The sequence below is a fragment of the Microplitis mediator genome, chromosome 10, assembly GCF_029852145.1.
Source record: "Microplitis mediator isolate UGA2020A chromosome 10, iyMicMedi2.1, whole genome shotgun sequence".
NCBI classification, from domain to species: Eukaryota; Metazoa; Arthropoda; class Insecta; order Hymenoptera; family Braconidae; genus Microplitis; species Microplitis mediator.
This window is the reverse complement of record NC_079978.1, coordinates 16,109,269-16,126,566: the sequence shown is the minus strand read 5'-3', so window position 1 is coordinate 16,126,566 and position 17,298 is coordinate 16,109,269. Positions and strand designations below refer to the sequence as shown.

At 27.0% G+C, this 17,298-nt stretch overlaps 1 protein-coding gene across 4 annotated transcripts in view; it reads left to right on the top strand.

Annotated features, from left to right (window-relative positions):
- The first annotated feature begins 7,575 nt into the window (after positions 1-7,575).
- The window catches only part of LOC130676549 (maternal protein pumilio), a 91,679-nt gene continuing 81,956 nt past the window's right edge, over positions 7,576-17,298 (top strand). The window contains exons 1-5 of one of the 4 annotated variants that reach the window (XM_057482864.1): positions 7,576-7,925; positions 8,782-8,882; positions 9,056-9,277; positions 12,026-12,154; positions 13,277-13,456. In XM_057482864.1, the coding sequence (XP_057338847.1) occupies position 7,925; positions 8,782-8,882; positions 9,056-9,277; positions 12,026-12,154; positions 13,277-13,456 (633 nt within the window). In that variant the 5' untranslated portion in view covers positions 7,576-7,924. Of the gene's footprint in view, positions 7,926-8,721; positions 8,883-9,055; positions 9,278-12,025; positions 12,155-13,276; positions 13,457-15,136; positions 16,053-17,298 lie in introns of those variants that run through there. The other 3 variants (XM_057482867.1, XM_057482868.1, XM_057482869.1) reach the window with 3 other exon arrangements.

Sequence of the window (17,298 nt, the reverse complement as noted above, 5' to 3'; positions counted from 1 at the left end):
ATTTCATACTTGGTCCAATAATAGAATTACTTGTTTTAAAAACTTGCAGTTTTTAGTTTAATAATAATTTTTCTTAATCTGAGTATGTTACTTACTTAAACCAAGAAATAAAAATATTTCGTTCGAGAAAGTTATACACTTAATTAAAGAACTATGATGTTTTGAAATAATAAACGGTACGAACTCGAACTAAAAATAAAGGGAGTTGATTCAAGAAATTTAAACTCTTGGTTTGAGCATAGTGTACTTTCTCTGACCAATCACACGAAAAATCTCAAACCAAGATTTCTAGAGTCTCAAGCCAAGAAAGTTTTCTCTTGGATTCTCACTCATAGATGCTCCCTCCTTCGCACCCGAAGGAATGAATACTCCCCACTCTCTCTCTTTCTCACACTAGCGCAGCAAATGGATTTTGAGTTCACCTTTTTATTTTAGATAAATTCAAAATTAAATAACCAAATTATATTATTATAATAAATTAATAGATTAATGTAATTATATAATATTGAATAATTTCTCAATTTTTTTTGTAATTAAATTTTTTTTTTTTTTTAACTTTTTTATATTTATGTCGAAATTCATTTATGAATGATTCATACAATCCGTTCAGTATTTTGGTAAAATGTCAAAACTAACATTTTTCTAAATTATTAGCGATAACATTTGTAATATTAATTCTGGGTTTAGGATTTAAAAATGTGACTGACCATAAGCCAGTGTGGTTCAGTATATGTGGGCAAAGTAAACGTAGCCTAGCAAAGGCTGGGATGGCTTAGTTGGTAAAGCTCTCGCGTGGCGCCGAATCGATCTGGGTTCGATTCCTCGTTTAAGCGATAATTGTTTTTTCTCAATTTGTTTAAATATTTAGCTCATTGCGAAACTTGCCCATCCCTTATAAATGCTTCTGATACAGTATTTATTTGCTTCACAGCATTGTTTGTAATATTTAAACAAAAAAAAAATTGTTCATTAAAAAAATGAAACAAAAAAAATAAATTTTTTTAGCTCGATAGATTTATTTGCTTAATTAAAGAAACTAATTTCTTGGCTGAAAATTTTTTTTTTGTTTGCGACAAATAAAAAAATTCTTGGCCCAAGAAAGTTTCTTCTTGGTTTAAAAAATTTTTTTTCTCAGTACAAAAACTTTTTTTTTTAGCTCAAGACATTGTTTCTTGACTCGATAAGGTAACAGTCTTTAGACAAGAAACAAATTTCTCGAGTTAAAAACAAACTTTCTTGGCCCGAGAAAATAATGCTTTAAACCAAGAGCAAACTTTCTTGGGCCAAGAAAGTTTGTTCTTGGTTTAAAACATTATTTTTCATGGTTCAAAAACTTTTTCGTTTCAGCTCAAGATATTTTTTCTTGACTTAAAAACGTAAAAATTTTCAGCCAAAAAAAAAATTTGTTGAATTGAAAAAAAAATCTTCTCGAACCAAAAAAAAATTTTTTGGGACCAAAAAATTTTTTTCTTGGTTTAAAGAATTTATGTTTTAGACTAAGAAAATTATGTCTTCCGCGAAGGAAATAATTTCTTGATCCAAATAATTTTTTTACTTTAATAAAGTAAGAAATTTTGCTTGGTTCAAGAAAAAAATTTCGAAGACATTTTATTTCTTGTTTCAAGATTTCCTTTTTTTCTGTGTACGAAAAAATATAAACGATACGGAAAACAGACAAAGTCATACTTAATTTCAGCGCCGTATAAATCATAAAGTAATACATAATTTAAATATTTCTCAATGATAATAATAATAATAATGTTAATAATAATAATAACAATTATTATTATTTCTCAGTAACAAAAATAATAACAAAAAAAAATATAGCCGGATAGCTTTTGAAGCTTCACAAAATTATAATTTAATATTTTTTTTTCTTTTCCACACAATATTTACAGGTTCTTCACAATGTAAACTTTCAACAAGTAAAAATTAACTAATTAACAAAAGGATATTTTTTTTGTTCATGCTGTTGATTCGGTCGAGGCGCTGCACGCGCCGCTACCCGTTTTTAGTCCCCTTTTCACCGTTAAATTAAAATTATAAATATTACCGGCACAGTTCGGGGAGGCACACAGTAAAAAATATTGTGTTAAAATCAACACAATCTGTGTGTTAGAAACGGTCCACACAATTTTTGTGTTATTTTTCAACACAGACTATTTGTGTTGAATTTCAACACAAAATTTGTGTTAAAATTTCAACACTTTTTTTGTGTTGATGTTAAAGTAACACTTAATAAATGTTGATAATATCTATTTTTATACTAAGTAACACTTTTAAAGTGTTGAAGAGTAAATCGATTAAAAATTTTAAAGTAACACAAAGAATCGTGTTGATTTGACACAAAAAAATCAACACAAAAATTTTAACACGGACCGTTTTTAACACAGATACACAATATTTTTTACTGTGCACTACTTCTTTGTACTGGAAAAAATTGGCAAAATATCGATGAACAAGAACCTTTTCGACAAAAACCTGTTCAATCTCACCGAAAATTATGGTTTCGATCTCATTCTATTTGAAATGGCATCTAGAAAAATGTTAAAGTAGAAAATTAGGGCTCGCAAAATTGTAAAAGATATTAATTTAGTAAAAAAAAATCGGTCTATCAATTGACCCTGCGGACCAGCCCCAAAACTTCCCGCTGTTTTTCGAGCTCAAGGAGCTCGAAAACATTATTGTGAATACATTTTCGGGTTCTTCGAGCTCGACAATACTTTTGTATGCCATTGTTTTCAAAAAAACCGTTTTTTAGCATTTCTTTCTCCCACGATATCTAGCGAACGAATTAACCGATTTTGATGGTTGAGGCGGCAATCGACGCGTTTTATTAAGTTCTAGAGCTGATTAGATTTTGAAATCGAATGATTCCATTTTTTTTGTAGATATCCGAAAAAAAACGTTTTTCACTATTTTTTTAATCAACGATATCTCGTAAACGAATTGACCGATTAAGACGGTTGAGGTGGCAATCGACGTGTTTTATCAAGTTCTAAAGCTGATTGAATTCTGAAATTGATTTATCCAGTCGTTTTTGAGAAATTTCAAAAAAACCAAAAAAAAATTTTTTTTGAATTCTTTCGTCAACGGTTTCTCTTGAACGAATGAACCGATTTTAATTTTTTTGGTGGCATTCGACGCGGCTTATAAAGTTTTAGAGCTGATTAGATTTTGGAATCAATCCATCAAGCAAATTAAAAGTTATCCAAATAAACCATTTTTGGAAAAATTTTATTTTTGAAATATCTCCGAACGCACCCTACGGATTAAGCTCAAATTTTTACAGCTTCAAGATATTAACAAGCCGCGTCGAATGACACCTTGGCGATCAAAATCGGTTCATCCGTTCAAGAGTTATGAATATTTACATACATACACTCGGACATCATCGTGAAATTAGTCAAGATAGCTTCCTACACGGAAAAAAAAAAATAGTAGTGGCTACTCTCTGGGATAGTACTGAGTACTTTCTGTAAAAAAAAAATTTTAGACAGTACTGTATGCTATCTAGACTGTATCCACTACTCTCTGGAAAGTACTGAGTACTATCCCGGACAGTAGTGGATATAGTCTAGACAGTAGTGGATACAGTCTAGATAGCATACAGTACTGTCTAAAATTCTTTTTTTACAGAAAGTACTCAGTACTATCCCAGAGAGTAGCCACTACTATTTTTTTTTTCCGTGTAGAACCTCAAAACGTCAAAATCTGATAGAAATTCGGTTTTTGCAAATCGGACCGAAACCAATAACTTCCCGAATTTTTGAAAATTTTCAATTTTCTTAGCGGGAAGTTAAAGAAAGAAGAGGTTTGGTTTTTTGTAAATATTTCGAGAAATATATTTGAGATATCCAAAATTTGAAAAAAGATCCTTTAAAAGCAAGAAATTTCCTAAAAAAAAGTCCTGCCTCCCTGAACTGTGTCAGCAATATTTATAATTTTAATTTAACGGTGAAAATGGGACTAAAACGAGTAGCGGCGCGTGCACGCGCGTCGACCGAATCAATAGCATGGACAAAAAAATTATTTCAACCGATTAAATCTAAATATTAAGGAATAAAAAAAATTTGGTACTTAATAACTTTATAGCACAGTTTGCTTTAACAAAAGTTTACTTTACAAAAGTTTCCTTGAATTTTTCGTCAAATCTCCGTCAACTTCGGACTTTTCCGTTTCTTACGACAATTTGCATGCAACTTCCTCTACATTTTCACGTAAATTTACTACCCGAATTAAAATGTAAATCCACTTCAAAAATTGACTAGAAAAAAGTTGTCAATTTATTGTTAATTTGACTTGAAAAAGTAAAGTATTTTTTTACCGTCAAATTGTAGAAATTTTTATGTATAAATTTGTTTACCTTCTGAAATGGTAAGAAAGAACATTACCGACTTTTTTATCATAAAAAGTTACCTCTAAATTGAAGAAAAATTAGCCGCAAATTTTTCTTTTCAACTTTTGCTGTAAAATTGTTGGCAAATTCGGACAACAGATTTCCGGTAATTTCAACACCAAATTACTGTCAATTTCAAGCTAAAGTCGCTATTAGGGTAGAGTTGTCGACAACTTGTCGTCAAGTTGTTCGCAAACTAATGGATACCAAATTTTTGACGAGCAACTCTTGCTATCAGGGTGGTCCTTAAGAATTTAAAAAATGTAACCACTATCGTATAGTAAGTACATATTTTTATTTGTTTACATAAAAAATTTTCGAATTAATTAATAATGCAAATAATGGTGATTTAATATTTAAAAATTGAGTTGTGTTTCTCATGATAAGGTTCAAAGTAAAAAAATGTATCCTTAATATTAATTAATTAATTAAAAATACAAAAATTTTTTAGTTTCAAAGTATGGCATCGTAGAAATAGAAAATTATACTAAAAATAAAAATTAATTAATGTAATAATAATAGTAAAAATGATAAAATTTTTTAAAAACAATGTTTCTATAGAAACCTGTAAGTAGGGGAAGGGGGGGGCAAAATTGGCCCCTAGGGGCAAAACGGGCCCCCTTAAATTTTTGATGCCTCGAAATATTAGGGGGCAAAATGGGCCCCCCAAAGTTTCTAACATGAAAAGTGTTTGGAGCGGGGAAGGGGCAAAATGGGCCACTGAGGCAAAATGGTTCCCTCAAAATTTTCAACATGAAAAGTGTTGGGAGGAGGGGGTAAAATGAGCTATCTAGACTTTAAAAACCTACGAATATTTTTTAGCCAGACGGGTTCCTAAAATTTTTTTAACAGATATGATTAAAGAATTATGATAAGGGGTAAACTAGGTCACGAGTTCAACAGCATTACTAACTATAATTTTTTTCAAAAACAATTTATTCTATATAATCGAAAATAATTAAAATATAAGCAATCAAGTAATGAAATTAAGTTATTTTTAGGTCCAAATTTTCACTATCAACTCTTTTTTATACTAAACACACAGCAAAAAGTTTCAAAACACAAAACAAGCGACAAACATACATTGAGTTTTGTTGGGGGCCCGTTTTCCCAACTTTTCAGGATTTTTTAATTTTCATAGACACAGCAAATTAACACCAAAAACTCAGCAGAAGGAAAAAAAAGTGAAATAAGCTGAAAAACTCGCATTATAAAAATTTTTTGAGGGGGACCCATTTTGCTCCACATTTGTAAATTTTTTATTTTTAATGGACAGAACAAATTAAAGTCAAATACTTGGCGAGGGAGTAAAAAAAATTAATACAAGTAAAAAAACCTGAGGATTTGAAAATTTTTTTCTTAAGGGGCCCATTTTGCCCCCCTTCCCCTACATATATTAATATAGTATTTAAATTTTTATTAACGATAATTGTAATGTAATGCTTTTTCAAAAATGATCTCTGCTCATCCCTGATTAAACAACTGAATTCGATCGAATTCAACAGAATTAAATTTTTAATTCTATTGAATTCAGATAAATTCTGTTAATTCGGTACCTAACTTAAAAATAAGTTCTGTCTAATTCGGCAGGAAAACCAGAATTTGTCCAAATTAAAATGAATTTAAATAATTCTATTCGGTTTAATTCTGATTAATCCGAAAATAATTTTCCAATTTCTGGTTCTGAATCCAAATCAAACTGAATTAAAACGAATTTGAAATTTTTAAATCGGTTTTATTCTGTTTAATTCAAATTCAAATTTTCAATTCAATTGAATTCTGTTTTGCAAAATTTGACAGAATATAACAGAATTAAAATTTTTAATTTGGTCGAATTCAGTTGTTTAATCAGGGATGAGTGCAAATGTAGCAGACATACAATTTTTTTAAGAACATAAAAAAAAATTAAATAATTAAAAAAATAAAATTTAAAAAAATGCATGTAGGGGAAGGGGGGGGGGCAAAACGGGGTACCCTTAAAATTTTATGAAAAAAAAAAATTTTTTTTTTCGTCTAATTAGTATAAATCCGATATATTTGCGCACTTTTAGCCCTACGCATGACACCTGGGGCAAAATGGACCAGCCGAAAATCCTGAAAAAAATGATTCTTTCAAATTTTTATCGTTAGATTAAAAAAAATTTGATATAATTCCGCATTTTTAGCCTTACCCATAACACCTAGGGCAAAATGGAGCAGCCGAAAATTTTGAAAAAATGATTCTTTTATATTTTTATCGTCAAATTAAATAAAATATAATACATTAATCCATTTTTCGGCTGATTTGTTATAGCTGGGGCAAATTTGGCCACTAAAAATATTCGAAAATAATATTTTATTGTTTTATTGATAAAATATTTTAAATAATGCAAAATAATCTGCAATCTAAAAAATCAAAAAACACGTTTTTTGGGTTCAAAATAATGACAAATAAGAAATACAGAATTGTTTTTTTTTATTAAATAGCAATTAGTAATTAAGCTAATCGAGGGGAAACGATTTATTACACTTAAAAAAATTTTTCTTGAGTATTATAAAACCAAAAATAGTTGTCAAGAGAAAGAAATACATTCTTAATAATGAATACAATTTAAAAAAAAATATCATTTTTTGGAGGGAGGCCTCTCTGCCCCACAAAAATTTTTTTTTTTGCCTTCGTGTCCACCAATGATGTGAAATGTAATTTTTCTTTATGTATATTACCTATAAAAGATTCAAGTAATAAAATTTGATCAATTTTCAGAAATTTTTTTTTTTCAACTTTTTTTAAGGGTACCCCGTTTTGCCCGCCAAAAATAAAAATTTCATTTTTTAACGGCAGCTAAAAATTTTGTCTATTTACCTCGAATATCACTAAAAACAAAAAGATTTAGCGTATTTTAGTCCTCGAAAACTTAGTATTTCCTTAGGTACCCCCTTTTGCCCCCCCCCCTCCCCTACTCAAGTTTGAATTTTCTAAACATGCATTTTTTATTTTTATTTTATAAAAATTTTAATTCATTATTACGAAGTTTTAAAAATTGTCAGATGTCTGCTAACTTTACTGTCATTATCTGCTCACATTGTAGATCAGTTAATTCATAATATTTCTATGCAAGTGTGAGTTTCATGTAATCTCCGTTAGGACAGGTGGCGCCCGGACGAAAACATAAAATTCACGCGCACACTCAGTTAATAATAAAAGATGTCGGCACGTTATTTCTAGCCAAGAAAAAGTCTGAGGCTACATTTGATAGTCATCTAAATCGCGTTGCATCAAAGCACGCGAGTTTCGCGATTGCTATTGGACGCGTTTTATATATTCGTGTCCTTTTGTAAATATATGTGAATAGTGTATTTAGTAACTTATTATAAAAAGTATTAAAAAAATAATAACGCAGTGATTAAGTAGACATTTGTGTTGGCGTTGTATTCCAACCGTTGTTTTGGCTGTCGCTAAAAAAAAAATTTGACGAGAAAATTTTCGAAGAAATAATTGTAAATAAATATACTGCTATATATTTACATAACTATACTATCAAAAAAAGTAATTATATTATTATATAAATTATTATCTCATTTGTTTAGTTTTTTTTTTAAATAATTTTTGACGTTTTTAAATTAAGTAAAACTAGAATTACTACTGACTCCCTCTTTGACTAAATTTCCAAGTCAAAGCTGTGTGCGGAAATCGCGAAATCAGCAAAACCTATAAACTTAAAAAAAAACCGCAATCATTTATTTTTTTTATGTAAAATAAAATCATAAGATCATAAATTATCGTTGCCAAATTAATTTAAAAAACCCGCCCAATTATTTGTACTATTTGATATTTTAAATAAATTCGTGACAGTTATAAATTTATCACCAGCAAGTGGACCGTCATTGTGAACCGGTAGATATATACATATATATACATATATATATAGCCATATACCCTTTGTGTTACACCTCGTCTGTATGCGTGTTGTCAAAAATCCGACAGTGTGCGCCCTTGTAAGCTTCCATTACTCCTGGTCTGTTATTTAATCGAAAAATAAGTGAAATAAAATCCAATTATACTAAAAATAATTATTCAACATTAATTTAAATTCAAATAATTGTGTGTTGAGTTTATATTTGAATATATTTTAAAATTAATATGATCTGGACGTAGTGAATAATGGAAAATATTTAGACGCCGGTTTTAGTATAATCGGGATAACCTTCACCGCGAGTTTCTCACATCATCATTCTGTCTTTCATCTCTGCTCTTTCTTTCACCGTCTCTCATTTTTTTTTTTCTTCATTTCTTTTTTTTTTCTTTTCCATCTGTGTCTCCACTCTCTTTCTCTTGTCTTCAGCATTAAAACGTCCGCGTCTACCATTTAACCAACATACAAAGTAAAAGCTACTTGACTAAGTGCTCAACAGAATGAAGTGGCTCAGTGCTGGAAGTGGTGGTACCAGCGAGCCGGCACCCTCGATGCAGCTCCATCATCCCTCTGCAAATGGACACATACCTGTAAGTTATTTATTAATATTTATAACATGTTCACTAAACTTTTTTTATTGTTTGTTTGACGATACTGTAAATATTTTGTTTTAAACTCCGGATAAAAGTTGGTGGTACTGATGAATTTTTAATTTATTTTATTATTAATAATTAATTAATTAATTGATAAATGATTTATTTAGGATATTGATCAGTGTGCACAAATGATAGCAAGTGGAGATGCTATGAGAATCCAAGCTGGACAAACCAATCAGATTGGTGTCAGTAGAACCCAAGATGACGCTATGGTTGGTTATGTTTTTCAAAGACCTACAGAGCCTGATTATAATGCTCAAGCTAATTCTTTTCAAAGTAAACAGGCACCAAGAGCTTGGGCAATTGCTGATGATGCTCTTATTGATAACGTATGTATATTACTAATTAATGAGTGTCAAATGACAGTAAAGTTGGCGGTCATCTGACAATTTATAAAATTTTTAAATAATAAAATAACATTTTTTTAAGAAATAAATTTAAAAATAAACTTTTAAAAACTTGTAAAGTCAGTATATGCATTTTTTTTTTTATTAATTTAATTGTTTAATTGTTTTGTATGTAATTTAAAAATTGTCTGATGTCTGGTACATTTACACTAATGAGTGTCAATGTATCAGACATCAGACAAATTTAAAATTATTAATAAATAGAGTAAGTGATTGATAAAATAAAATTTTAAAAAATGCGCATTTGAAAATTTTGAAATTAATAAGTGCATTTTTTATAAATATTATTTTTTTAATTATTTACTCTGTTTACTTGTAATTTTAAATTTGTCTTATGTCTGGTACACTCACACTCGTACTAATTATTAGTTGACAAATCATTATTTTTATCGATGCAAAGTATTAGATAAATATAAATCGTGGAATTAATATGATACTGAAAGTAGCAGACAGTAAAATTAATTAATTTTTTTTAAATAAAGAAGTAAAATAGTTATAGGAAAAACTATGAGTGGGAATGTAGCAGACATCAGACGAATTTACAATTATGAATAAATAGAGTAAGTGATTGATGAAATAAAATTTTAAAAAATGCGCATTTAAAAGATTTTGAAATTGATGTGCATTTTTTTAAAATTTTATTTTGTTAATTATTTCCTCTATTTATTTATAATTTTAGATTTGTCTTATTTCTGCTACATAAACACTCGTGAAAAACTTTGGGAAATCGCACATGAAAAATTTTAAAAAATCTTATAGTGCAAATTATAAAAATTTTATTTTACTTGAAACTAATTCATTCATAAAAATTAAAAAATTGTCTAGTGTCTGCTACTTTCAGTATCATTAATTAATATGAAACTTTATTATGGTCCTGAAATTAAAAAATTAATAATTGTTGAATTTTTTTTTTTTTTTCAAAAAAATCAATTTCAAATAAATGAAGAAAAAAAAATGCACTCGTAGAAAATTTAAAGAACTATTAGTGCAATTTTTTAAAACATTTTTTTTTTTATAATTTATCATTTTTAAAAAAATTCAAAAACTATTAAACGTCAGCTAACTTCAGTATCATAAGTTAACAGACAATTAGAAATTTTCGGATATTTTTTTCCGACAAGTCAGTAAAAAAAAAAAAAAAAAAAAAAAATTGCACTTGTAGAAAATTTAAAAAACTATAAGTGCAATTATTTTAAATATTGTTTTTTATAATTTATCGTTTTTAAAAAAATCCACAACTTATTAGACGTCGGCTACATTAAGTATCATAACTTTGTTATTGATGATAGTTCTTTAACAAATATATGAATAATCTATTGAAATGCATATAAATTTTTTACACCATGAAAGATAGTGATACTTTTGATGTTTAATTTTTAACAATACGATAAAATGGAAAAGTTTAAATACTGCGTTGAAAATATGATAGTAAAGTTAGCGGATACCTGACAATTTTTAAAACTTTAAACTAATAAATTAAAATGTTTGTAATTAAAAATAAAAAAACGCATGTTTAGAGAATTAAAAATTCAGTACATGCATTTTTCAAAATTTTATTGTTTTAATTATTCAATTTTTTGTATGTAAAAATTGTCATATGTCTGCACTTCTGCACTCTCGTTGAAAATTTGAATCAAAAGAAAAATTGTTTTTGAATAAGTTATTATTCTGACGTTACTATTCAACTAATTTTTAGTGGTAAACAGAATTATGGAAATTGAATTTAATCATTTTATTTTTTATTATTTCATTCAAAAATGCGTAAAATAAATTTAGTAGTTAGTCGAAATTGAGGCTCATCTTGTTTTTATTCTTGACAAATCCAAAAATTATTATTTTTTTTTTCTCTTTTTAATTTTTGTACTCAACAGCGCATTAGAAAGAAATAAAAATAGCGCGTGTACAAAAAAATTAAAGTTTTGCGAGCATTTTTTTTTTTTACGATTTTATGAATTTATGAAAATAACATTACAATTAAAAAATTTTTTTACGTTTTTATTGATTGAAAAAAAAAAAAAAATTAAACAGAAAATGTCATTATAAAAATTAAAATTTTGCTAATTTTATGCTACAATATTTAATAAAATCTTGATTTTCAACAATTCCTAATAATTTTTGAAGTAACGATATCAAGAAATTTCTTATTTGAATTCGTTTTTTTTAATAAAAAAAAATCGCAAAGCTTAAAGATGTATGATCCTGAAGTTAGCAGACAATTAATAATTTTCGGGCTATTCTTACAACAAATCAATAATAAAAAAACAAAAACTAAAAATATGCACGTGTAGAAATTTTAAAACGCTATATGTGCAATTTTTAAAAATATTTTGATTTTATAATTTATCGTTTTGAAAAAAATCCATAAATTATTAGACGTTAGCTAACTTCACTATCACAAAGATGTTATTATGGAAACCGTAATAAAAGTTGACAAAAACAATTTTTTATTTTTCATTTCCGAATGGATAAAAACTTATTTAAATAAAAATTTTTAAATTATTATCCATCAATTCGCCGGGAAAACGAATAAATTGAATTGAAAAAAGAACAAGTAAAATAGAATATTATTTTTCGGTTTTTTATGGTCAAAAATAGGGTAAGCCTCACTTTAACCCAATGACCATAATCTTTTATAAATATTAAGATGAGTAAAATAAAATTTATTTATAGAACCATGAGAAATGGAAATATCCAATGGCAAAATTGGGTGTACCACAGCAAAGTCAACCACAACAATTGGGCCTTCAAACAATGAATAATGTTCACTTACCATATGAATTACATCCCATGCAACTTAAAGTAAGTAAACAATAATATAGTATATTTTTAATATCATTCACGTTAAAAATCCTAAACCGTCAGTACCATTAGTCGCTCACTTTAACTGATCCGTTTTTGTAATTTTTATAGAGAGAAATTATCATTGATAAATAATTGTTTGAAAATCTAAATAAATATTAGAATCTGACGTATCAAAGAATTTTGTAATTTAAATTAATAGACTTTTCGAAATCGCACTCGGCCGGCCATTTTTCACTTCAATGTTCGTTCGTTTCATTAAATTTAAGTTGGGTTAAATTCTTTAATAATTTTTTAAATTATGATTTATTTAATAAATATTTGAAATTTATGAAAATTAAGCACAGGAAATATTTTATAAATTATTCTTCAAATCAATAAACTCATCATAGTTCAACTGATGTTGACTTTGAGGGAGTATGGGTCCATATGTTGATCCAGTAACGATACATCACAACTTTGAGTGAGCGACTATGAGTACATTCATGAGCTTATTTAAAAAAAAATTAATAACAATTAATTATTAGCGATCTTGTAATTAAATGACAGGTAACAAATTTTGGATTTTTTTCAATAAATAAATTATGGAAAAAAAAAAAACTAAAAATATGCGTATGTAGAAAATTGAAAAATCTATAGGTGCAATTTTTTGAATTATTTTTTTTTTTATAATTTATAGTTTCCAAAAAAATTCAAAAATTATTAGACATCAGCTAACTTCAGTATTGCAATTATCACTATTCTTAAAATTATAATTTTATTCTAATACTTAAAACTACAAAAAATAACTAAACAAAAACAAACGATTTTGCATTTCATTGATCAATTTATATTGAGTAGTTTAATTTCACTCTAATAAAAAATGAGCGGGTAAATTTACCTGATGATCGGAACGTTTTTCAAGCAACGAAAATGAAAAAAATTTATGTAGTTTTACTGCTTAAGGGGTAGTTGGGGTGACCTGCAATTTTCGGCTGGTGTGCGAAACATTTTAGAAATCCAGATCCAGTAGATTTTTTTATTTTCGTTCCGCGAAAAATGTTCTGATCTTCAGGTACACATGCGGGCAATAGGTCTTTTACTTTAAATTCATGTTAATTTATTTTAAAATAAATTATTCAGAGTGCTGCACCTGGAACAGAACATCTGGTTTATCTGAACAATCAAATGACAACTCAACAACAGGTTGCATTATTTCATCATCAACAACAACAACAACAACAGCAGCAGCAACAACAACAGCAACAACAACAACAACAGCAGCAGCAGCATCAACAGCAACAACAATACAGAAATGGCCAGGTAAATAAATGATTATATTATTAATTTATTAATGACTTATTTATTTAAAAAGTATAATTTATAAAATTTATTCATGGAAAATAATTTTTCAATCTTACGCGATAATTATATTAAAAAAAAAATAGAAAATAAATAAATTGCGCCCACAGTCAATGTGTGGAAAACTCACATTAGAGAATTGTGACACCTAATGCGAGTGAATGTATTATAGATCTTGTATTTAATTATAATAGTGAGAGGAGTAAAGTTTAATATTAAAAGAAAAATAATGCCAAGGTCAGGGAAATAAAAGTCAAGTAAATTTTATTTATAAAAAAATAACCTTTTGACTGTAAAGTAAAAAATAATTAATAATTTATTTATTTAAGTATCATTTTAATTGCAACGTCAGCTTTTGCTAATAATTTTACCATAAAACAGTTTAATTAAAATTATAATTAAAACATTACTATAAAAATTATAAAATTATCTATTAAACTCATAGAATTATCGAGTAGCGCGATCTATACGTTGATAAGAAAATTAATTTTCTTGAGCACGTGTAAGCGTCATTTCACCGGCTACAGCAGTTATATATATATATATACATATTTATAAATATACATATTATATTTATAATATAATTATATCAGCAAATAACTAAAATACAAATGCAAAATGTCTGATAAATTTTATACTATGATTAAAATTGAAGCTGACGTTTAATAATTTTTGCATTTTTTTTTACAATAAATTCAAAAAAAAGTATTTGAAAAAATTGCACCTGTAGTTTTTTAAATTTTCTACATGTACATATTTTTCTTCTTTTTTTTTTTAATTGATTTGTTTAAAAAAAATACGGAAATTATCAATAGTCTGCTAACTAGGATCATTTAAATTACACGCCAAAATTTGAATACAAATATAAGATGATAATTATAAATATGAAAAAATAGATGTTGGAAAAATGAAATAAAAATTAAAAATTTAAAAAAAAGTTAAAAGCGCTCTTGATCTAAAAAAAAGAGTTTAATAATTTTTGGATTTTTTTTTGTACAATAAATGAAAAAAAAGTATTTAAAAAAATTGCACCTGTAGTTTTTAAAATTTTCTACATGTGCATATTTTTATTTTTTTTAATTGATTTGTTTAAAAAAATTCGAAAATTAATAGTCTGCTAAATTCAGGATCATTTAAATTAAGCGCCAAAATTTAAATACAAATATAAGATGATAATTATAAATATGAAAAAATAGATGTTGGAAAAATGAAATAAAAATTAAAAATTTAAAAAAAAGTTAAAAGCGAACTTGATATAAAAAAAAGAGTTTAATAATTTTTGGATTTTTTTTTTGTACAATAAATGAAAAAAAAGTATTTGAAAAAATTGCACCTGTAGTTTTTAAAATTTTCTACATGTGCATATTTTTATTTTTTTTAATTGATTTGTTTAAAAAAATTTGAAAATTAGTAGTCTGCTAACTAGGATGATTTAAATTAAGCGCCAAAATTTAAATACCAATTTAAATATAAGATGATAATTATAAAAATGAAAAAATAGATGTTGGAAAAATGAAATAAAAATTAAAAATTTTTAAAAAAGTTGAAAGCGAACTTGATATATAAAAAAAAGAGTAGGGATAAGAGTGTTAGTAATAACGTCCGCAAGGCGACGCTAAAGTCACCGCGTCGTTCTTTGTTTCGTTTGACGGGTAGTCTGAATCCAGCAGGCCGGCTAACGTGAAATAATATTTAAAACAAACGTCCACAGGACGTTCTTGTTGAGCGTCTGAGGATCACCGACACGTAAAATAAATAACAGACCGCGTCGCGATGTCTAAATGGACGGGTACAATGCGCGGGTGAATGTGAATTAAACGTGATATTAAATAGATTGTTTGTGATTGTAAATAGCGTGGAACGAACGAAACAGTGGTGGGTAATAGGTGTGTGGGTGAGAACACTCGATTAGACAAAGAAGGACAAGCTCTAGGTGTGGGAACCAGTAGGAAAGCTCTGGCAATTGTCAGTCAAGAAAGTAAAAGCTATAGGATAAATAATTTTAAATTTAAAAACTAAAATTTGAATATTTAAGCGACGCGAAAAACTACAGCGATTAAAAAAAACAGTTCGTGTGCTTACATAAATTTTTTATTAGTGTGTATATATATAAATATATATATAGTGTGTATAATAGATGGGATTAAGTAAAATTAAAGTATATTTCGGACATTAATAAACGAAAGAGTAAGTTGGGAATTGCTGTCAAAAGCGTAACGATAAGAGGTGGAAAAAAAGGGAAAAGGAGAGGCTGCGACTCGACGTTTGTTCCAGAAGAAGCGGGAGTTCAGGGACGAAGTTAAAGTTATTTGTGCCCCTGATATATTAAATATAATATATTATTTAAAAAATTAGTGCTATAAATAATAATATAAATTTAAATATTTAAATTAATAATAAATAGTGTGTGTTTGTGATTATCATCGTGACGATTAATTTTAAAACGGTGGAGAGTTTCGGCGTTGGATATAGCCCGGGTGACAATATTGACGACTGGATGAAACCACCGGGGGATCTATTTCTTTACTGCGACATGAAAGACCTGGGTGCCGATATGGTAGTTTTATTTATTATTTCTTAAAATAAATTACTTTTTATTATTATTTTTTTTTTTAATTCAATTTTTATTAGATCGCGTGTTAAGTACAAGTATACTTTTTTTTTTTTTTTTTTTTTTTTTTAATGTTTATATATAAACAAGTACATATGTATATATTTATAGATATACGTATATATTTTTTATCATCCGCCCTTATATATATATCGTATCAAAGATTTTAGCAGAGTGAGGAGAAAAGGACATCGCGTCGATGCCGCAACCTTCCAACGCACGTTCGAACTCGCTTTCGTTCGTGTTCACTCGAGCTTCTCGTGTATATTATAATATATATATATATATATCCGGCATTTATAAACGTACGCGTCTGAAAAAGTTTTTCAATATTTATTTTATTATTATTTATATATACATATATATAACACATTACTTGCCATTTATAATCATATTGAACGCGATTATAAGACTTAATATCAATATATATATATATTTATTTATAATATGTATTATCAGTATTTTAAAAATCATTATTTATTGATATTTATTTTGCATTATTAAGTCATTACTACTTTATTTATTATATTTGTTTCATAATTATTTTTATATTGCATAAAATATTTAAACTTTCTTTTAAAATTCAAATTATTTATTCATATAAAATATTTATATTATTACTTATGATCCTGAAGTTAGCAGACAGTTAAAAATTTTAGAATTTTTGTTTGAACGACTTAATTTTTTAAAAAAATAAAAATAAAAATATGCACATGTAGAAAATTTAAAAAACTATAGGTGCAATTTTTTAAATACTTTTTTTTTTACAATCTGTCATTTTTATAAAAATTCAAAAATTATCAGACGGCGGCGAACTTCAGTGTCATAATTCATTTATTTTTTTTTTATTTGAATTAATTTCGTTAACTTTCTAATAATGATTAAAATTATTTTAGTAAACATCAATAGGACGAATATATATACATATTATATGTTATGCAATGAACATTGATTATCGTTTTATTAACTTGAAGTTTCCAAAAGGTTATTGATTTTTATTATTAGTATAAAATTTAATTATTAATTGACATTAAACTAAAAAAATGATACTAGTCAGCTGATGTCTAATAATTTATGATCCTGAAGTTGGCAGACAATTAAAACTTTTCGCAAGTTTTTTTTTAACAAATCAGTTACAAAAAATAACTAAAAATATGCACCTGTAGAAAATTAAAAAATCTTTAGGTGCAAT